At 40.5% G+C, this 22,752-nt stretch overlaps 2 protein-coding genes across 4 annotated transcripts; both read right to left on the bottom strand.

Moving 5' to 3' along the window:
* Positions 1-2,412: 2,412 nt before the first annotated feature.
* Positions 2,413-14,692, bottom strand: arhgap11a (Rho GTPase activating protein 11A). 3 transcript variants are annotated; one of them, XM_036151169.1, is made up of 13 exons: positions 14,030-14,692; positions 13,495-13,625; positions 12,024-12,091; positions 11,819-11,915; positions 11,462-11,718; positions 11,180-11,343; positions 10,951-11,091; positions 10,331-10,405; positions 9,750-9,923; positions 9,539-9,668; positions 6,947-7,055; positions 4,479-4,593; positions 2,413-4,385 (listed from the first exon to the last, which is right to left on the bottom strand). In XM_036151169.1, exons 2-13 carry the CDS (start codon positions 13,621-13,623, stop codon positions 2,953-2,955), a joined length of 2,892 nt encoding a protein of 963 aa, XP_036007062.1. In that variant the 5' UTR covers positions 13,624-13,625; positions 14,030-14,692; the 3' UTR covers positions 2,413-2,952. The 3 variants fall into 3 exon arrangements, with proteins under 3 accessions (XP_036007062.1, XP_021163019.2, XP_021163017.2); XM_021307344.2 differs by having other exon boundaries at positions 14,034-14,692; XM_021307342.2 differs by lacking the exon at positions 10,331-10,405 and having other exon boundaries at positions 14,034-14,689.
* Positions 14,693-16,506: 1,814 nt separating this feature from the next.
* Positions 16,507-20,421, bottom strand: LOC105938382 (actin, alpha cardiac muscle). Its single transcript, XM_012880098.3, has 9 exons — positions 20,316-20,421; positions 18,389-18,539; positions 18,166-18,294; positions 17,874-17,984; positions 17,705-17,789; positions 17,398-17,559; positions 17,119-17,310; positions 16,841-17,022; positions 16,507-16,749 (listed from the first exon to the last, which is right to left on the bottom strand). The coding sequence occupies exons 2-9, from the start codon at positions 18,515-18,517 to the stop codon at positions 16,606-16,608; spliced, it is 1,134 nt and encodes a 377-aa protein (XP_012735552.1). The 5' UTR covers positions 18,518-18,539; positions 20,316-20,421; the 3' UTR covers positions 16,507-16,605.
* Between the last annotated feature and the right edge of the window lie 2,331 nt (positions 20,422-22,752).

The following is a 22,752-nucleotide window of genomic DNA, read 5'->3' as shown; positions in this document are numbered from 1 at the left end:
AATTTTACTATTTTATACTATTTCAAATACTTACCCAGCCCTAGAAAATGCACAAATTAAATTTTCAAAATGGTGTAGGAACCCTGTAAATAAATTGACTATGCCATAGTGGACGAGCGTAAACAAAGACAAGGTTAAAACCCTGCTAACTAATTGCAAACTAAGTGTATACTTCTGCATTTTGTACTATAACAGTTTCAGATGTGGAGCAGACTACTGAATGTGTGAAATATTTCATGATACAAATTGTCTGCAGATCGAATAAGATGCATTATCAACATCTGGGCGACTGTGGCTTGATGGGTTGAGTAGTTGTCTGGCAATCAGAAGGTTGTGTGTTTGATTCCAGCTTCTCCTTGCCACATGTCAATGTGCCCCTGGGCAAGGCACTTGAAACCAAGTTGCCCACCGAGCTGCTTCTCAGTGTATGAATGTGTGTTAGTGATTGTCTTGCTTGTTCACATTTTAACTGCATTCCTGTTTCAGTTTAGAAAACCAGTGGCCACCAGGCTACCTGCTATTAACAATATCAGGTAATAATGTTGCGCTCTACACACTTTTAGACCCTAGAATAGTTCATGTAAAGGTTATATGGTACAGTTACTGCACTGTAGGTGGACTGCTTCCTTGCAGCAGAGATCCTGGGTTCAAATCCTAGCCAAGGTCTTTCTATAAGGAGCTTGTATGGACATGAGTTCTTTCTCGGTACTCCAGCTTCCTCCCAGACCAAAAGTATGTGTTATGTTATTTGGTCTCTCTAAATTACGCTTACAGAGGGAGTCTGCATGCAGTTATTTATCCTGTGTTGCCCTGTGAAGGACCGGTGACCTGCAGCATGGACCCCACCGCTTGCCTGACGACTGCCGGAGATAAGTACCAGCCCCACACAATCCTGCCAAAATAAGTCGGTTTGGCAAATGGATAAGGAGTGCAGGAAAGATTTAATGAATTTCAAATTTTCAGAAGTGCAAATAAACTTTTTTTATTGACCGTATCACTAAGTTTTAAATGCAAGGCAGCCATATTGCTAGATTGAGGGTTGGAAGAAATAATAAAAAAAAAGAACCTTTTCCACATTGTGATGTTAAATTTATTGATTATTTCGGTTCAATCATTTGAACCTTAAATTATAGATAAATGCTAAAACTATGGTCTAAAGTGACATACTGAATTATTAATTATTCATGCTGATTATTGGTAAATGTTTCCATTGATTTTATCCAGCCCATTCATCAGAACCGCTTTCATTGTGCTTGTGCCATTTGGACACACCAACAGGGGGGCTAATGGACATTTGGACTATTTTGTTTTGGGCACAAGGGGGGCTGTTAAGGTTTTTTGTTTTTGACTAAACCTTACTATGTTCCAGCTCCAGGTTTATAAACCACTGGGGTTTCCTTTTTGACATGTTCAATGACCAGGCTACCTGCTGTGTGGAGTACAATGTTTTAATTTGTAGTTTGTACTTTGAAAACTTAGCAACGATTCAGAAAGGGTGGGATATAGCACTGTGTGATTAATTTAAAGAGAAAATAAACGTTCAAAGTCTAAAAGTTTACTTCACTGGCTATCAGTACATTTTCCCATTCAAGGTGGCCATAATGGATTTTGAGGTCAACATTTATGAGAAGCCTCTGACTTCTCAGAGCCCTTATGTCTAAGGATCATTTTGGAAATTTCAGATTTTGTGTAAACATGGAGCATCTAATCAAACTATATCCTTCAGCCAATCATTCTGCACCATTGAATAAACTTTTATTTCTTTCATTTTTGTTTAGATTATATTCCCACCAGTTGAAGGGATTTTTTCTACCATAAGAATTGTCTTCCTAGCTGTAAACACCTGCATTTGTAAATCATTAAAAGTAAAAAAAAAAAAAAAAAAAATTCCATGAAGAGCTCCCTCGTCACAAAACCCTTCAGGCTTTATCAATCCAAACTAAACAGTGTTCTCACATCACTGCAGGAACAGAAAGCGTACCAGGAGTCCAATCTGTCATGTTAAACACGAAAGGCATGCAAGCTCCTGTTAGACGGAGCAGAATAAATCTCTAGGAACTTGTCAGATTAAAATGTAATGCGTCAGATATAACTCAAATATTTTTAAAAGCTTTTGAGTTTTTTTTTAATTTTCAAATGTTTGGCTCAGATTGTTGATATTACGAGTAACAGAGAGCGAGAGGTTTGTGCTCTAACCAAATCATTTCTCAAGAGCTAAAAACATCTTAATAAATCTGGATAAAACAGCTCCAAGGATGAGGTCTGAGCGTTAAATTGACTGGATGAATTCCTGAACCTGATACGGTTTGATCTGAGGCTTGGACTTCTAACTAAAATGGAGATGTAACTAAAGGACGCCCCCTTGTGGTTTCTCAAAGTTCATCCAATCAGAGATTTCACTGCCAAATGGTGAGAAGTATTAAGCCAGTTTTATTTATCTAGAGCATTTCACAGCGCTTAAAAAAAAAAAGGAATGAAAAAATAAATTGACCGATGCATGCAGATTTACCAAACCTGTTTAGCTTTGCCCCCCACAAATTCATCAAAAAGCAGGGTTTTTCTCTTCTTTCAGTTAACAACAGGACAGTAAAAATACATTTAATAAAAAAATTCAGATATTTCTTTAATCAAAATTTCCCCTAAGAAAATGTTTTTTTTAAATAAAAGTGTAACACCCCACACGTCTCCATTCATATCACCGACTATCAGCATTTTACACAACTTACCCTTTCACATTGCAATCTCAACGCTCAACATGCAACCTTACAAAGTGATATGTTAATCTTCAACTTAGAGCATCTGGACATCTCCCAATAACCTCGTAAGACAACACAAACCTACAGCAGCTAAAATAAATTAGGGCTTTAGGAAAATGTGCTTGAATGTTTAATATCTCGGGGGGGAAAATAAAAAAAAAACACATAGCAAACAGAGTGAAAAAAAAAAGTCTCCTTATAAGTCAACAGGTTTTGTAGTAGAGAGGAGTCCACCGTGGTTGAGGGGGTTTCTGGGAGAACCTCTGTAATGGCTCATAATATTATTTTCAAACTGCTGCAGAGCGACGGGTTTCTGGGCAGCTGGTGGGGCAGACGCAGGGCACTCCGCCTTCGGCTGAGTTTTGTTGGTCACGTCGCCCAAGGCGCAGGGCTTGAGCCTTCGCGGCAAGGTGCTCAGCCTTTTCGGCGGGACCGGAGGGGGTTTCTTTACAGGCGCCGTGCTGTTGGAGCGCCCTACCTGTGACCGCGGCTGTGGGTGAGGGGAGAGGCCGCTCTCTAGACTCACAGCCTTTGTCACATGAGCAGCCTGAGGCGCCGGGAGCTGTGAGAGTTTTCCGGGTCTCCTGCTCTCGCCCGTCAGAGAGTTGATCCTGCGCACGGTCAGTCGCACCGGGGTGCGCTGGAACTTGATGGGCGATCTTATCTGTTTGTTCTTTGCGCCCGTGGGAGAGTAGAGGGTGAGCTTGTTGAAATGTTGAATGTGGTCCACCACGCGGCGCTTTTGGCTCTGCAGGCCGTCTGGTGAGAGAGAAGCTTGGTGTTTGACGTTAGCGCCGCTCTCTGGGGAACCCTTCACCTCCTGTTGTGACTGGCTTCGGAAAATGTCAGCTTTTGTTGGCGTCCTGGGCTCTTCTTTGAGTTCAGCGCCCGGCTTGTAGGGAGTGGACTGGAGCCCGGAAGAGACACCCAGAGTGAAATGAGCAGGACTCTGCATGTCCAAGGCATCAATGAGTCTGCTGCAGTTCATCTGCTGTGGGAGCCTTTCAACTGAACCTAATGTGGAATTGCTGCAGCGACTAAAGGGAGGAGATAAACCTTTGCTAGTTACCGGACTACAGTGTGCACTGGAATCAAACACCCCACTGTCAATATGCAAAGGAGTGAGTGCTTCCATATTGAATTGACCGAATGTGACATTATGTTCATCGTCCTGAGCTGGAGGGCGGGAGCCATCGACCTCATAGGCCGAAGCTGGAGTACCAGGAATCTTTGCAGATGATTTAAGCCCACGTTCTCCGACCGAGCTGCAGAAGCCGCGTTTAAAAGCCTGCAGGTCACTCTCCGGCTCTGTGGCATTCTGAATTTGTACAGCTGCTTCGTGCTTCCGCAGCGATTCAGCGATGAAGCGCGGGCTCTCGATGCTCTCCGAGCTGGAAGTGCAGCACAGCTTCTTGGGGAGAATGCTCGCCGGCGACGGCTTGGAAACGATGACCGGCTCGGACACGTAGCCGCCCTTGAGGCACGTGGTCAACGGCGTATCTGTGAACGACCCACTGTTTAAAGCCCGCGTTCCCACAGAGGTCTCCACTATCCACGAGGCCTGGTGGGGACTGGAATCACGCTGGGGGGTCAGCAGGTTATCTTCTGACCTGCTAATATATTTGGAGCCTAGAGGAGAGAAAGAAAAACAGTGAAACTTTGGTAGAATTTTACATTTAAATTAGATTCTTAATATTCCATCGCATGTCATCAGCTACTCACTCTTTGGTTCAGCTTTTCTGGCCAGAGTTGATGGGGTACACTCCAGCTCTGGGTTGAAAAGGAAACCGGCGGTGCTCTCCTGAGTGGCAAGCCGCAAGCCAACGGACCCAGACCCCTTCATCAGCACCATGAAAGGAGAAATGAAAGATGAAAGAGCCTTCAAGAGGGGTTAAGCTAGAAGGTGTTATTTTGTTTTTAAAAAGACCCAACAGAGGTTACCCAAGTTTCAAATGTTAAATTTAGTTAGTTCTTCGTTTTAGTTAGTTCTTCAGATGAAGACAAATCACAGATATTTGAATTGATTTTATCAACTTTTTATTAATATATGGATTTCTTTAAATATTATACATATAACTTTGGAACAATAAAACCATGCATAACATACAGCTCACCAAGCAAAGCCAAATACATTTCACCTTTTATCTTTATGTACTTGGAACAGGAAATCTAAATTACTTTGTACCAAAAACATTTAGTTACTTAGCATTACAAAATCTTAACAGTTCCGACACTGATTGTGTCACAAATCCCACAAATATTAAACTTAAATGTGTTCACAACTTTAAGTAAACTGTCGGACCGGACCGCTGCAAGAGTTAAAGACGGTGAGCGGAAACCAGACATGAAACAAAAGAGCAAGCACTGCTATTCTGGCTCAGAATGACCCAAAAATGCTTCCTGGTGACATTTTTTTGTTGATATTAAAACCAAATGCAGCTACAGAAATATGCAACATTAAGGCGATAGTGGAAAGCAACAAACAAGCAGAAAAGAGAATATGAAGCAGCATCTGTTATGTCATTTACAAACTGAATGTCCTGGAAAATAAGGCGCTATATACACTGCTCAAAAAAAAATTAAAGGGAACACTAAAATTACAGATCCTAGATCTGAATGAATGAAATATTCTTATTAAATACTTTGTTCTTTACATAGTTGAATGTGCTGACACAAAAAAAAAAAAAAAATCACAAAATGATCAATGGAAATTAAATTTATCAACCAATGGAGGTCTGGATTTGGAGCCACACTCAAACTTAAAGAGGAAAAACACACTACAGGCAGATCCAGTTTTGATGTAATGTCCTTAAAACAACTCTAGATGAGGCTCAGTAGCCTGTGTGACCTCCCTACAACACCTGGGCATGCTCCTGATGAGGTGGCGGGTGGTCTCCTGAGGGATCTCCTCCCAGACCTGGACTAAAGCATCCACCGACTCCCGGTGCAACGTGCCGTTGGTGGATGGAGCGAGACATGATGTCCCAGATGTGCTCAATTGGATTCAGGTCTGGTTAACAGGCGGGCTGGCCCATAGCATAAATGCCTTCGTCTTGCAGCAAATTCTGACATACTGTAGCCACATGAGGTCTAGTATTGTCTACATTAGGAGGAACCCAGTGCCAACCACACCAGCATGTGGTCTCACAATGGCTCTGAGGATCTCATCTCTGTACCTACTGCCAGTCAGACTACCTCTGGTGAGTACATGGAGGGCTGTGCAGCCCCCCCTAAGAAATGCCTCCCCACACCATTACTGACCCACTGCCAACCGTAATGCTGGGGGGATGTTGCAGCAGCAGAACATTCTCCAAGGCGACTCCTGCACAGTGTTGGGCTGTAAGCATCACCCCTACCTGTGGATGTCAGGCTCTCATACCACCCTCATGGAGTCAATTTCTGACCATTTGAGCAGACACATGCACATTAGTGGCCTGCTGGAAGTCATTTCGCAGGGCCCTGGCAGTGGACCTCCTGTTCCTCCTTGTACAAAGGTGGAGTTAGAGGTCCTGCTGCAGGCTTGTTGTCCTCCCACAGCCTCATCCATGTCTCCTGATGTACTGGCCTGCCTCCTGGTAGCACCTCCGTGCTCTGGACACTACGCTGACAGACACAGCAAACCTTCTTGCCACAGCTTGCACTAATGCACCATCCTGGATGAGCTGCACTACCTGAGCCACTTGTGTGAGTTGTAGACTCTGTCTCATGCTACCACCAGAGTGAAAGCACCGCCAGCATTCAAAAGTGACCATCAGCCAGAAAGCAGAGGAACTGAGAAGTGGTCTCTGGTCCCCACCTGTAGAACCACTCCTTTATTGATGGTGTTTTGCTAATTTCCTGGAGTTTCCACCTGTTTTCAATCAGTGTTGCTTCTTAAGTGGACAGTTTGTTCCCTTTATTTTTTTGAGCAGTGTACTTTTTCAAACAGAACATTTTAATAAGTTTATAGTTGCAAACAATAACAAAATACTGAACATATATCAGTTATATATTATCCCACTGGATCATGTGTAAAGTTTCAAAATGCAATTCTACTGCAAAAAGTGCTTCTGTGCACAAGTTCCTAAACATTTTAATGTGGATGTAAATAAAAGTCAAATAGTAAGTGGGGGCACGCGATGTAGCGATTTCATCACCTCTTTCACAGTTTGTCAGCAAAGTATGTAGTTCTACTGGGCCGCCACACTTACAGCATCTTTGTTGCTCTTCCCCAAGCTGAAACGCTGTCGCAGAGACTTGAGCGGAGCTTCTTTTCTGCTGACTTTAGGAGAAAAGCAGCCAGCTCTTCCAGATTCAACCCTGAGAAGTATAGAGATTTAAACAGCCTTCAGGAAAACACACCTAACCAGAAACAAGCAAACAGAACAATGAAATCAACCATAACAGGACAAACCAAGTGATTTTAGAGATTGGCATCAGAGGGAGAAAAGCTACCTGGACAGAGATGGACCTAGAAATGTTCTGGTGAACAGACAATGGGATGGTCAAAACTAAACATCCAATTAATAATATGATGAGTGAACACACCATACCTCAGCCCCACAGGTTGTGTCATTATCACACCTTACAAGTATTAATCACCATTTGCATGGAAGCCAATATGCAGCCACAATTGCTCCCCTCCAAATTGCAGAGCGTTAAGAACAAGCAATGACTTATCCACTTGTAGCTTTAGCATTCTTCAGCTTGGACTATTAAAATCAATCAGAAAAATAAAAATGCCTGGTACATGAGACTGGTAAGCTGGAAGTCCATGACACTGTTTAGCAGTTCTGCAGCAAACAATGTGATGCACTGTAATGGGAGAGGTGGCCTAGTGGTTAGGGAGCCGAGCATTTGTGTCTTGGAGAAGCTGCAAAGGTCGCAAGTTTGAAACTCAGGTCTGTGACTCTGGGTTCCCTGAGCAAGACCCTTGACCAGATTGCTGCCCATGCACAATTAAATTTGCCAGCATATTGCTCCCTAAAGGACAGGTTAAACGCAGAGACAAATTTCCTGTCTGTGGGACATACCCAAAGGGCAGTTTTGTTCCTGCTCTCACCCATAAACGTTATATACCTAACCCCCTCAGTCCCTCAAGCTCTGGGGAAATCGGCTTATCTATTAGTTGTCCCACATGCAATCATTCTGAGGCGCTCATATAACACCAGTTTACGTGTTCTTTCCTTCTGAGTTTCCGCTTGCTGGCTGCACATGCACACTTCTAGAGTTTATGTAACCGGTTAGCTTAGGGGTTCATCGTAGCTAACTGACTCTGATTTTGGTTTGGTTCAGTAGCTAACTGAACCAAACCATGTTCATGTTTATGAGAAGAGGAAAGCCTCAGTAGAAAGAAATAAGACCAGAGTGGGTCTGGGACAGTTTCCCCAAGTCTGGGAGAGACTTAGGGAAACTTCTTGAAAAATCTCCGACTCCAGCTCTAATGTTAAAGTGGATTTTGCATGTATGTCTTCTTTAATCTCTTATTTAGGACTTGATATATTAAAGAATTATTGTTGCTCTTTGACAATGTAATTTGGAAAAAAACTGGTAAGTTATATAACTTGTTTAGCTTGTTTTTATCGCTTATATAACTTGTTTCACTTATATTATGGGAAGAACTGGTACTTGTTTTTGAGTTCACATAAAACTAAGAGCAACATATATATGCTCATGCTCTGAGTTTTGCCTGTTATTTTGTTAAAACTAAGAACATGTGTTATTTAGTTATAACTTGTTTTAACTTGTGGTGGGAACTTATGACGTGTTGTGGGAAAGACTGATTTCCTGTGAAACTAGAATTGTATTGTGCTTTACACACTGATTTGCGCTCTGAGTTTGTGATGTTATCTAATTTCTCACATCGATTGCGCTCATGTTGTTTTGCTTCACACACTGCTGAGATGCTGGGAACGGTTTCTGTTTTGGAAACATGTTTTGGGAAACAGGATGGCTGTGGAGGGAGAAATGGCCATTCTTTCTCCACACCTGGCCCTTTGTTTGTAAGTATATAAAGGGGAGACTGCCCTCAGTCCGGTGAAGTCTGCCGTGGGTTCGTGTGGACGCCCGGCCACGTGGATTGTGCTCTAACCGGATTGACCGGCTTCCCAGTCCTGTACCATGGTAAGAGATGGAACATCAAGCCTGTCTGAAAGAATGTTACTTTACGTGCTTGCTACTCTGTGTGTGCAAAGTGCTTGCTGTTTTATGTTGCTGTATTCTGTGGGGAACAATAAATGTGGGCCTTATTATTATTCTAACAGAAAGTGTTTGAGTCCTTATTTGTGCCTTGCCGATCTCTTCCGAACCTGAATAAAAAATTTCATAAAACAGGACTACATGCACCTTAGAGAATTCACCTGGATTGTCCTGACAAAAACTACAACCGCTGCTACATCCAGACATTTGATCCCTTGACAGAACGGATCAGATATCACAAGGCTGTTTGCTTTTCTTTTTTGTTCAGAGAGAAAAAAAAAAACTCAAGACTAGCATATCAACGCATTTTCAGGTTTGAATATATGAATGGGGATCTGCACAAGAGCACTGAGCTCGGCATTTGGGCAGTTTTTTTCCCCCTCTCTTTGGCAGAGGAAGTGGGGTGAGGCTATCAGAGATCTAAAAGACTGGGAACTACTGTGTTAGAGCACTGAGAAAGAAAATCTAAATCAGCAGGTCAGATCTCACAAAAAATAAAAAAATCAATAAAAGCATAAGTCAATTGCTAAATGTAACTGCAGACACAGCAAAAACACAAAATGAAAACAGTTTGACATAAAAATCCCCATAGATTTGTGACCTACCTGTTGAGAAGATGCCTGCTGCTAAACCGTTTACTCTTCCTTCTAACAGAGGCAGACAGAAGCCTTTTAGTCCTCCCTGCTGAAGATGAGATATTTTGAGACGAGTCCAGGATTCCCGAAGCACTGCAGGCTAGAATACATGCAAAGTACATGTAATCTTAACGACAACTGTCTGGTCCAGCAGAAATGTTGATCGGGCTTTCAACAGTACCTGAGCCAGGAGTCGAGGTCCCGCTGAACAAGGTGCTGGGGAGCAGCTCTAACCCGAGGTTCTTTTTTACAGACCTACGCTTCTTGTTTGAAAATCCAAACGAGTGACGAGGTTCCAGCGGAAGTTTTCTCTTTGAGGATGGAGTTGCTATTACAGGAGTTGTAGAAGAAAAAACTGGAAAACATGGAACATTTAAGATAAAGACGTCTTCAGAATTTGTCGCCAAATTTTGTTTTTATCCAAAAATGATTGTAAACCAAAGCAAAGAGGATCAGCCAGCTGATATTCGTAGGTGATTGTATGCAGATAACACAAGCAGCCAAAAAAAAAAAAAAAAAAAGCCAGCGAGACGGGCATTTCTGAAATCTTCAGTTGGCAGGAACTGCAGAAGCAGATGTGAATAAAATGTATGCGTAAAAACCTAATCAGAGGATTAAATATCAAGTGAGGAAAATACACATTAATTCCAGTTGAAGGAAGACAAAAAGGTTGCCATTTGATTTGCACAGGAGATAGATTATTTTGGCATCTTCATGCTGTCTGATGCAAATCTTATCTCATGTGATAATAACTGTACCTACCAAGACTGTCTGGCTGGGTGAGATTTGTGGGAGTTCTATTAGTTTTTATCTTATTCAGTGCACCACAGACCAGATCTGAAACATGAGACAAACCCGGCCAAATAAACAGGATTTTCTTAGGAAACAGGTGTTTGACATATCCTTTATATCAAAATTCAGCAGTTTTCCTTACTCAGATTTTAAGAGTCCTTCTTCAATGTAACTTATGAAGTATAAATATTAATTGATGACATATTTACTACAGTGGCCAGGTTTTAAACTTGGAACCAGCAACTTAACATGTAAGGATGGACAGACAATTGGATGAATGAATGGATGGATAGACAAGTAAACAGCAGGAATGTGGACAGAGACAAATGGCTGGATAAACATAAATGGACAGACAGCAAGAGGGATAGACAAACTGACCGACTAAAGGATGAACAGACAGGACGGGAAAAACAAATAAATGGATGGATGAACAGAACACTGAGACAAATAGTTGGACAGAAAGATTTTATACACTGGGATAAGTTTGGTCAGAATATTTTTTTCTAGATCCATTTTTTCCCCCATTCTTATCCAGACCCAAAAACACAAGTTTCACCAAACCAGTATCTGATAAATTAGTCTTACTGTACCTCCAAAGCTGCGCCTGTTTTTCTTCTTCATCCCTGAGTTTAAGTCCGCCTCTTCTAGGTCATCCTGAGAGGGAGATGGGGCACCTGGCTCGCAGCCCATCATGGCAGGAACCTTTTCTTGAAGGAACTGAGGTAGGATCCCTAAAACACAGGTTCAGTCAAGTATTTAACACTAAAAACTAAACCTGTAAACCAAGAGGACTTTCAGACATAGCAGCTCAGGTCTTACCAAAGTCGTTGGCATTCTCTATGAAGCAGTGCACAATGGCCGCCTGTAACTTAAGGCGCTTCTCCGTGTTGGCGTTTATCTTCTCTGTTCCGTCTCCAGAGTGAAGGAGGTTAGGGGCCAGAATTACAGACAAGTTACCACTATCCATTTTGTTCTCCGCACTTCTGTAATTAGGAAAGGAAATTTAATACTGTTCTGAATGTAATTGTCTTAATAGAAATATCTGTAAATTCCACTGAAGATGAGTGGGAAAACAGTAAACTCCAACTTTAATCACAATACCTCCGGGACACATTGTGAAGGAAATCGAAAAAGTGACGCAGTACACAGATGTTTCTGTCTGGCAGCACACAGGACAGCAGCATTGTGGCAGAGGTTCTCTCCTCCTCAGAGGCGAGCTGCTGGGCCTTGAAAAAGGCACCCTGCAGCTCTGTGGGCAAAATGGGCTCCGGGAGCTCCCTGAAGAACTGCTTCACCAATCCCGCAACGTCACAGGGACGAGCTGTTGGTAGACACTCTTCTCCTGCATCCAGCTTAGCCTGGAGAGAGAAAACGCAGCTTTTCGGTGGAAGATTTCTGCAGAATTTAAAGGTCGCTCTGCAAAAAAAGAAAAGATGGTCAGCCGTGGTCTTCACTCACCCTGAGGTCTTTTAGGCGTACGACAGAGCCCGATTTCCTGAACAAACCCTCTGTTTCAACATTTGCAATCAGCGTCATGCAAGCATCAACTAGAAAACTGCGAGGAATGTGAAAAAAAAAATCATTAGGAAAATATTTAAAACACGACAGCAAGTTACTGCATGTACAAAGCAAGTTGAATTCAAACATAAGTGAGCTTTCTTACCGTGGCACCCTTCCACAATCCATATTGTAGTATGGCAAGCTGTCCAGGGGTACACCAAAAACTTTTTTCTTAGGAAAGTAATGAAATTACAATTACTTCTCTAATGCTTAAGATTTAAATAAGGGGAAAAAACATGATGTAGAAATAAACAACCAATGAGCATCTGCCACAAGTTATGTATGTTATGAAGATCTTAAGTATGATAACAGTAAGCAAAAAATACCATGTTTTATGGTACTACAGGTTTTCAACCTGTGATTACATAAGATTACATTATTCACTAAAATGCATGGCATCTATAACATTCATTTATTATTTGGATACACACAGAATAGAAAAAATATTGAATTACAAAAATGCTAGTAGTTGTCGGATCAACAAGGCAGCTCCTCACATCAACAACAGTAAGTTGTGATGAACACATGTTTATGATACAGTTGTAAGATCAACGTTATCTGTAGCGGCTGCCACTCTGTAACAAACAAATTAATAGTGATGTTTGCATGTGGAAAGTACAGCTTAAAATAACGTTTGTAAGGGGTTATAGGAACAAAACAACAGCTTTCCGAGCCATATTGGTATCCTGACCTTTTGTTTTTGAATCCTAACTTCTCCGACTGTTAACGGGAATGCTGTTTACATGGGTTGACCCCATTCCCATAACCCATTCCTATTTTCCATTTCCAAGGTAAATGGAATGAAATGGAAGACTCTCAGAGATGGGAGAAAACTGGCAATTTATTTGCCGTTTGATTAGAAGGAATTTTAACTGTAGGAACAGTATAGATGAAAATTTCACTTCCTATATCCTTAGTTCTAGAATCGCTATTGAATCGCTGCTTGACAATGACAAATTGCAACAGCCTTTGTCCAACCGACTATAAAATGTTGACTAATGTAGTATGGGAAGCATAACATCCAAAACCTTCAGATCTTGATTTCTTTGCAAATACTGATTCTGCACTTTAGCATCATTATTTAAAACTGAGGCAGCCATTGCACAAGTCCCAGTAGCCACAACCCTGAAATTCATTTCCAAAGAAGTGGGTCATGTGGCGATGACTTCCGCATTCTACAAGTGCCATTTCTACAAAAAATATATATTAAAAAAGGCGTCTAAGGTTTAGCAAGGATATGCATTTGATATGTCATGATGTTTGGTGAGCTGTTGAATTCGGATTTAAATCGCTGCCTGCAACTTACAAATAAATTAATAAAAGAAATCCCAGGCAGAGCCACACAAAGGATCAGCAGCGACTGACGTGTGAAAACATTTGCTTCTCTCTCGCTAGGCTATGCTGTCTCTATGCTAATTCACCCCAAACAAAAGAATAATGAAGTCTGGTGCTGTGTTGTTGTTCTTCCTTGTTACAAAGTTACCACAACTAATTCTCAAGTGGAAAAAAAGAACAATCCCTGCAAACACAAGACAATGTTATGCTAAGAAATGATTTAAATGTCTGCAACTTACCGAAATGCTGGCTGTCGACTTGCAGCCGGCTGTTTTGTTTTTGTTCCAGTTCTTTGTCTTTATCCCATACGCAGTGCGGAGGTGCTGAACAGCCGCCAAACGCATCACATTTTTCTCCATGACTTTCATGCCTGGGAATAATTTACTCTAAGAAATGCTCTAAAGATGTCCTGTGACGCTGTTCACCCTCTCCCACGTAATGAACAAAGTACACGGGAAACCACTCAGCCTAAAACCCAGCCTTTGCTTAATTCAATCACTCCTCGAATCTCTAAACCATTTTCACGAGGAGCCTATTAAAAACAACTAACCGCCCAACAGCTCAACACTAAAGTTTCATACCTCCCTGGTTGTATTCTGACAGCGAATGTAACATAATGAACAGACTCTCTGGGGGCTGGCTTCGTGTAAACGTTGCAGTCATCAAGTTAGCAAACAAACGTTAGCTCCATAGATTAGCAGTCATGTTAGTTAGTAAACAACTCCGCTGGAAAAACAAAACAAAACAAAAAACTAATTCTGTTCTTTATCCAACCTGCCTGTTTTCTCACTCATCAAGCAAAATAAATTCCAGGTATTTAAAGCTGCATGAGGCTCCCGTCCTTTCAAACATCGGTTGCGAAGCTTGCCTGCCTATTTCCGGAGTACATTCAAACAGCGGCGCACCCTGTCTCTAAGCTCTGATTGGACGGAGGCCATTCGAATGAGGGCTCATTTTTTTCTTCGTCTTTTGATTTAATGGAGGTTGGCAGACTATGTTTAGCACATTACCGCCATCAGTAGACGGGAAGATAAACAGAGAATGGCAGCCACTAATCTTTTTCTAAGGTTACTTTATTTCTCTAACTTCTTCCTTAATTAGAAAGATTATCTAACCTATGTATTTTATTATATAAATTTTTTTGTGGGGTTTTTTCTATGAATGTAATCTTGTTCCAATAAGGTAATCTTGTTCCAATAAGATTTGTGCATTGTAAGCGTGAGTTTTCAGCTTTCTCTTGATTGCTTAAAGCTGTCTTGCTTCCACTACTTAGTCCATCCTAAATGTTCTTCCCTTTTGTCCTCCATCCTTACAAATTACAAACAGAGTCACATTCCTCAAAACCTTAGCACTTTTATCTTCTCCTATTTCTTTGTTTATTTCTCTTGTTAGTCGTACCATCTTGAGTCAACTTGCTGATTACTTTATATTGATTTCCTGCTCTATGGGTTACATGTTCTTTACCACTGGAAATATCATAAGAATATGCATTTTGATTTTTCTTCCATTTCTTTATCAGAACAACATCCCATTCTTCAAACCTTCCGCCACCTACTTCCATATCGCCTATTACGCCTCCCAAACCTTTAGTTCTTTCTGCCATCTCCGATCCACCAGTTTCTCATATAAGGTTTCCCTCAGGATGTGTGTTCTGTTATTCTGGGTCTCCCCTGACTTGGCTGTGCAAGAGGACATTACTGTTAGAGCAGATGCAACGGTTTCTCCAGTTGAGATGTAAGTCAAACTAGGCACACTTTTCAAACGGAAATACGTTTTGAGTCCATTTTCTCTCTATATAGATATGCTTGCAAAAAATCTCTTGTAGATCAAATTTGTGCATCAAAAGCCTGATTTAAATGTATTTCCTGACCTGCTTGCTTGTATATTAACACTTTGGAGCTTAAATCAAAGGATAAACCTTCACAAGGCATTCCTGCTTTTAAAACAGACTGAATTGTTGTCATAAACATATTTCTGTTGTATGGTTATGAATAAATCCTCAATTAGAAATCTCTATAATTTAAATTGCACATAATTTTTATATTTGAAATACTGTGTAAAAGTGTGAGGAAACATGTACAAATTAATATTCAAACAATAAATACACCTCAAAGGCAATTAGTTGATCGAGTAGGTTAGATCTCAAACAAGCTTTTCATAAAAACGGGAGCCCTGACATTTTCAGACTTTGTTTAATTTAAAACAGTGCAAATAATGTTTAAAGCAAGTAATAATTTACTTGTTGATAAATTAATGAAATTGTTTGTATGGAGTGACAGAGGATATCATTTAGGAAGGAAATTTAATTTGAATAATCCATGGTGTTAGAACGGCTTTAAAAAGTATGTGCACTTTAACAGCAGGAGTGGAACAATGGAAGAACAAAATACAAAGAACACATTTTAAATAAATATAAGGATGGAGCAGTTTAGACTGTTTTGGCAAAGGAAGTGTTTGAAAAGTATTTTGTTTATATTTGTTTTGCTTCCTTTATTTAAAATAAATGATGTTATTTGGATGATTATAATTCACAGATTTTTTTCATAGATAGAAATTGTTTTTGGGTATCTTGTCTCTTCTTGTAAAATAAATAGTATTATGTTCTTTTTTTCCTGAAGAATATTGTTTAAAGTAAGATACATATGAATGGAAGGTGGTTGAGTCAAATACGTTTTTACTTCTGCCTACCTTCTTCTAAAACAAATTATTATTTGAATATGAATCATGGGGTATGAATGTAACTATGTTTGAAATAAACAAAGAATAAAGAAATAATAAAAGAAAAATAAACCAATGATCCAGACACTGGAATAACAAATATTGTATATTATTAAGGGTCTAGGTTAATAAAGTCAGAGCACTTTTGAGATTTAAAAAAAATTAAAGCCTTTAAATGGTTGATCAAATTTAGCAGGAACATCAAAAACCAATTGGGGCTGCTGACCAATGTCTTGTCACTTTAATTCCACCACCACTGTGCATTATTATTAATATTTAGAAAAAAGTAACAACACATAGTGTCCCTTTAGTCCATGTACAACTTTGTGGTAGTCTTACTAATAAGATATATTGATATATTTGCTTGTAAAATGAAAAAAAAAAAACAGTTTTAAAAAGCATTCAGGCATCATAAATACCTTCTGTGAAGCACTGTTTAATGTGTATTGCCCAAAAGATGCACACCAGGCCTGGGCCCTTATTGTGTCTTGTGTCATGTTGGATTTCCGTTTACACATTAAATAGTTCAGGTGGTCTCTGAAAGGCTTATCTTTATTACAACAGTGCACAGACATGTATATACAACACATAACGATGTACAAACACAGGGGTGGAAACAGGTGGCTATAGGTTTAGAAGCATTTTCTGTGGACAATAGAGGGGCCGGCCTCATCATACTCCTGTTTGCTGATCCACATCTGCTGGAAAGTGGACAAGGAAGCCAGGATGGAGCCACCAATCCAGACAGAGTACTTCCTCTCAGGAGGAGCAATGATCTAGGTAGAATAAAGGCAAACTTGAGTTTTACTAAAGGTATTATGGCGCCGCCAGTCTCTGGTTACTTGAAAGCCTTGACATCTCTCTCACCTTGATCTTCATGGTGCTTGGGGCCAGGGCTGTGATCTCCTTCTGCATACGGTCAGCAATACCGGGATACATTGTGGTACCACCAGAGAGCACATTGTTGGCATACAGGTCCTTACGGATGTCAATGTCGCACTTCATGATGCTGTTGTATGCAGTTTCATGAATTCCAGCAGACTCCATACCTTATGGAAAACGAGCACAACATATTGCATTCCTGTGAGGAAGAATAACGGTTGAAATAAGATACATGTGACGACACCAGGTCCACATAAACTCACCAATGAAAGAAGGCTGGAAGAGGGTCTCTGGGCAACGGAAACGTTCATTACCAATGGTGATGACCTGACCATCGGGCAGTTCATAGCTCTTTTCCAACGAGGATGAGGAGGCAGCAGTGGCCATCTCATTCTCAAAGTCAAGAGCCACGTAGCACAACTTCTCCTTAATGTCTCGCACAATCTCACGCTCAGCTAAGAGGAAAAGGGTTTGGGTATAGTGAGAAAATCAACATCACGCTCTTTCACAAACGCATGAAAGAAAAACAGATTTTTCCCTACCAGTGGTGACAAAGGAGTAGCCACGCTCAGTCAGGATCTTCATCAGGTAGTCTGTCAGGTCACGGCCAGCCAGATCGAGACGCATGATGGCATGTGGCAGAGCGTAACCCTCATAGATTGGGACGTTGTGGGTAACACCGTCACCAGAATCAAGCACAATACCTTAAGCAAGACCAGAAGAGCAAGAGTAAGTGAAGCATGCATGTTTGCAAGGGGGATGAAGGTAAATTTGGGTGTTAGTCAAGAAAAATGATCCTGACTTTACAAAAAAATGTTGGAGCAAGTAAAAAAAAAAAAAAATACTCACCAGTGGTACGACCAGAAGCATACAGAGAAAGCACAGCCTGGATGGCCACATACATAGCGGGGACGTTAAATGTCTCAAACATGATCTGTAAAGAAAATTCCTCAGATTAGGAAGATGTCTCGAGTTGAGGACTGATGTGACAGAAATATTTGTCCGGAGCTCTGATCACCTGAGTCATCTTCTCCCTGTTGGCTTTGGGGTTCAGTGGCGCCTCAGTGAGGAGGGTGGGGTGCTCCTCGGGAGCCACACGCAGCTCGTTGTAAAATGTGTGATGCCAGATCTGACACAGAGAGAAAAAGAAACATGCAGCTGACATCAGGGCAGAAACAACTGCTGGCTGGAAATCTAAAAATAAAGCCCCTTGTTGTGATTGTAGTAAATCAGGCTGTGAATTTTAAAGAATGCAGACGGTCAGCTGTCGTGAAGGCTTTAAGAAAATCTCTTTATCAACACACACACACCTTTTCCATGTCATCCCAGTTGGTGATGATACCGTGCTCAATCGGGTACTTCAGAGTCAGGATACCCCTTTTGCTCTGGGCCTCATCACCCACATAGCTGTCCTTCTGCCCCATACCCACCATCACACCCTGAAAGAAAAAAAAAACAGATTTTTTTTAAACATAGCAAATTATACATATTTGATTAAACATGTATTTAAGATGCTGTTTATCTTTGCTATACCTGGTGGCGGGGCCTTCCAACGATGGAAGGGAAGACAGCTCGGGGAGCATCATCTCCGGCGAATCCAGCCTTGACCAAGCCAGAGCCGTTGTCACACACAAGTGCGGTGGTCTCATCATCGTCACACATGATTGCGGTTTATTCTGGTGGTCTAAAATTAAAGCATGAAGGGTTGAAACAAGATTTTAGGGATTTTGGATAAATAAAAAAAAAAAAAACCTCCATAAATGGAAACTTTTGTTCTTCCTTCTAAGTTGTTTATTCGTCTATTATAGTTGTTGTGAGTGTGGTTTTTATTTAATGTTACCTCTTAGATAAAACACACCGTGTTTATGGAGACTGATATAAGTCCAGTTTTCTAAAGATCTTAAAGAGAGCTCAGTTTTAAGTCTAATTTCCCATAGTACCCATTGGGAAGAATTTGTCTGTAACTAAAGTGCAAGTTTATGCAGATAATGCAACTACTCTTAGGTGGGCAGCTAATGAGATTTAAACATTTTTAGAAGCATCTCAGTTTCACTTAAAGTTGGTGAAAAAACTAAATTTACATTGTTTTCTAGAAATAAATCTTAAATCTTAGACCATGTTGTTACTTCAAGCTATACATGAGAACTTATAAAGAGAGTATCACCCTTTACATGGATATTTGGCTGGACGACAGCTGGTTTTTCACAGCAGGCTACTCAGAGAGCATTTGGGTAAAAAAATACATTTTGCATGTTCTTGACAATGTTGACATTATTTAGACATTTAAATGCACGCTAATTCCTCCACACATTGATGGTCAGATTGTGGGCATCACTGCTCAATGCTTATAAACTAATTGTATCACACATCACTGTATGCCTTATAATGGCAATATTGCCCCTGTTAAGTCTAAGGAGACAGTGGCACTCTAATTTGACCAAATTATTAATGCCCTTAAGTACTTTCAGTGCTTTAATCCTGTCTTCTTTTTAGAGTTTCCCATTTTTTTAACATGGTCTTATTTTGCATGGTGGTCAGAAAGTTAAATTCACAAAACACAAAAGCATTAAGCTTTTGTGTTTTGTGTCTATAAAAGACTTTGGTAACTGAATAGTGTGACTGCTATCCTTAAGGTAGACCTGGAATCATTATACTGTCATAATACTGTTTGAGTAAGGCACCACGGGAAGAACATGGTTCACTGTGTGTCATCATTAAGAGTTGATGTGATGATTAAAGATCGTGCCTGCCAGCACAATCTGATAACCGCTGTTAGGTGTTAATAATTGCAAGCACAACTCTTTAGGAAGTGTTAATTAATGTGCTATTCTGGTGCTAGATTCGTCATAGAACCTCTGATAACATATCACCACAGCTACGATAATCTCTGGAAGCTGCTTAGGTTGCACCAAAGAGGGGCATAAAAGAGACCTGAGATCTATTTTAGGTCCTGTGCACACACACACACACACCCACCCTCTACCCCTGTGCTAATGGGAGTGAAACAAGTGACACATGGATCTGGCTCCAGCTATGCCAGATCAGAAGTGGCTGGCCTGCAGCCATCTGTCTGGACTGTGTCAGTTTTGTTTTACTATTTCACAACATGCCTCAGCTGCCCATTGCCTTCATTCACTTGGACCCTGCAGTCTTTCCCGATTATCCTCAGAAATGTTCCACCACTCCAAGTGTTAACAAGAAGAACTGAGTGTTTCATTTCAAGTGGACATCGTTTAATCCACTAGTCTAATTTATTTTCAATATCACTTTGTAATTCAGCCATTCAGCTTTAGCTTTAGCTTGTAATCTATCAGCAGTTACAGTTAATAATCATAATATGACAGTCATTGGTTACTTAATGATCTATTTGAATCTACAGCATTGGAATTTCAATGAGCATATCAGAAGCTACCCAAATGTTCTTTGAGATTCAGAGAGACAGTCTATGCCATGTACTTACCAAGATGCACTGGCAGGTAGATGCTTCCACTGGGACGAGGGTTGATGGTATAGAGAGCTCCTTATATAACCCCCACATTGGATTCAGGAATCAGGGGGGTGGGACCCAGGCTTCAGACAAGCCCAAATAAGAACTTCCAGCACACACCAGCAAGCCTCGGGAAAAATGTCTTTAACATATATGGATAGGCTTTGCTCTTCCCGATGAAATCACTAAGCCACTGGAATGCCTCAATTAATTATTGGATAAAAAAGGTTGAGGTTAATGGATTGCATTGTGATACTTTTTGAAAAACAACCATGTGGCTTGTTATTTTTTACAGCTATTAAACAACAAAATCTGCCTTTGCAATCAGGTTTTATTTGCTGGTATCTCTAGAAAGTTATATGACTCTGCATAAGAAGCTCCACACCATAACCCTTAGATGGCATTGCTCTTGAAGACACCAAGAAAGCCCAATAGTCAGACGCAGTAAATGCAGCGTCACTGGTGTCTTACTGGGGAGATGAGAACATTGTATATGTCCGTAAATCATCCTGGCAGTGTGTGCGCTGAACCTTCTCACTGGGTGGAACAGCTGATGGTAACACCAGCTGGGCTCTGTGTGTCTTATCTGACCGTCTGAGTGATGCTCGTCTCTGATTGGCTCAGCCGTTTCCTTGTAGGGTGACTGGAAGCGCCGGAGTCATTTATGAGCAGGCAGCGAGTTTGAATAGAGCAGCTCCATATTTGTGAAAACGGTGTCTTCATGGTGTCTTCAGTGCCATATGAGGGAATATTATCACTTGCAGGAAATTCTCAAATATTTGAGTTGTTAGAATAAACTTGCCTGTGGGCAAATATAGCAAAATATTGCAATTTGTAATTAGGACAACATTTTCCAGTCCTGAATCTGCATACCAAAAAGTAGCATACAAAATTTTCAGTTGTGCCACAGTTGAAGGGATGAAGGGGCATTCTTTTGCACCAGACAGCCCCATCACATAAATCTATTTTTAACTGCTTCTCCACAGATAGGAGAAGGAGGCAGTGTTTTTTGTGGACAGATTAAATTGGCTGGTTTGAACCATTAGTTTTGGCACTGCAAATGACATGTGGTACATTATCCTTCTCAACGGAAAGATTTTACATACTGTAACTACAAAGGCTCTCAATTTATAAAAAGAAAACAAGAATATCTCAAAAGTGTAGTAGATTAATAAAAGGTTAAAAAAACTGTTTCAAGCTCATTAGTTACAGTGCCCTGCTAGTTTATTCAGTCCCCTCCACCCCCATGCTTGTACGTATTTTGTTACGTTCCACCCTGCCTTTTTAATCTCATCTTATGTGATGAGTCTGCATAAATGATAAAAACATATGCAAAGAAGAAAAAAGAAAAAAAATAAGTGTGTATGTGTATAGTTTATACTTATCCACTCCCTTTACTAGGAAGCTCCTAAAAGGTTCTGGTGCAAACAGTTACCTTCGAAGATCATATAATTAATTAAATGAAGTCCACTTGTGTGCAGTCTAAATGTTACCTGTTCTGTCAGTATCAACAACACTTTTATGAAAGGCCTCAGCACCACCAAGCAAGAGGCATCACACCATGAAGACCAAGGAGCTCTCCAAACAAGTCAGGGACAAAGTTATTGAGAAGCACAAGTCAGGGTGGGGTTATAAAAAAAATACAAATCTTTGATGTTCCCCCACAGCATCATAAGATCCATCTTCTCCAAATGGAAAGTGCACAAATAAACTAGCCAAAAACATTCACGGACTGGACAAGGGGGCATTAATCAGAGAGGCTATTTGCAAGAAAACTATTACTTTTGCAATGCACTGTATGTAGACATTAGCACACAACTGTAACATTTTATTGCACAAACAACCTTTGTCAATTTACCTCAAAGAGACAAAAGTGCTACATGGTAGAATTAACACATGAAGATTTCACAAATGTGTATTGATATTAGTTGATCTTACTATGTTGCATTGGGAAATGTAATAAAAGACACACGTTTTGTTGTCAACAGAAGGCAAATTCTCCGTTTTACCACTTAGAATTGATATGACCTAGATGACAGCAAATTCACACAACTAATATTTTTCACACTAATCTGATGATCCCAGAAAAATGGTGAAATTATGATAAGTTGATTTTATTTCAGTTATGGACTTTTATAAGTTTGCAGAAAAAGTAGCCACTCCAAAGAAAAAAGGCTTGATTAGTTATATTTTTCAGTGTGCTTGCCAGGCGCAGCCTCAAGAAAAACCTCCCATCATAAGAAACAAGTCATCGTACATTACTAAATGACATTCTGTATAGAATAGGGAAAAGAACTAATGAACAGTGTGTAGTTTGTGGAGAAAAAGAAAATGTTCTACATATGTTAATGAAATGTGTAGTATATTTAGCTGAGAGAAAGACAGAAATTAAAAGAAAGGGTGCAAAAGG

Source organism: Fundulus heteroclitus, chromosome 19 (assembly GCF_011125445.2).
Source record: "Fundulus heteroclitus isolate FHET01 chromosome 19, MU-UCD_Fhet_4.1, whole genome shotgun sequence".
Classification (NCBI taxonomy): domain Eukaryota; kingdom Metazoa; phylum Chordata; class Actinopteri; order Cyprinodontiformes; family Fundulidae; genus Fundulus; species Fundulus heteroclitus.
This window is presented reverse-complemented; position numbering and strand designations above follow the sequence as displayed.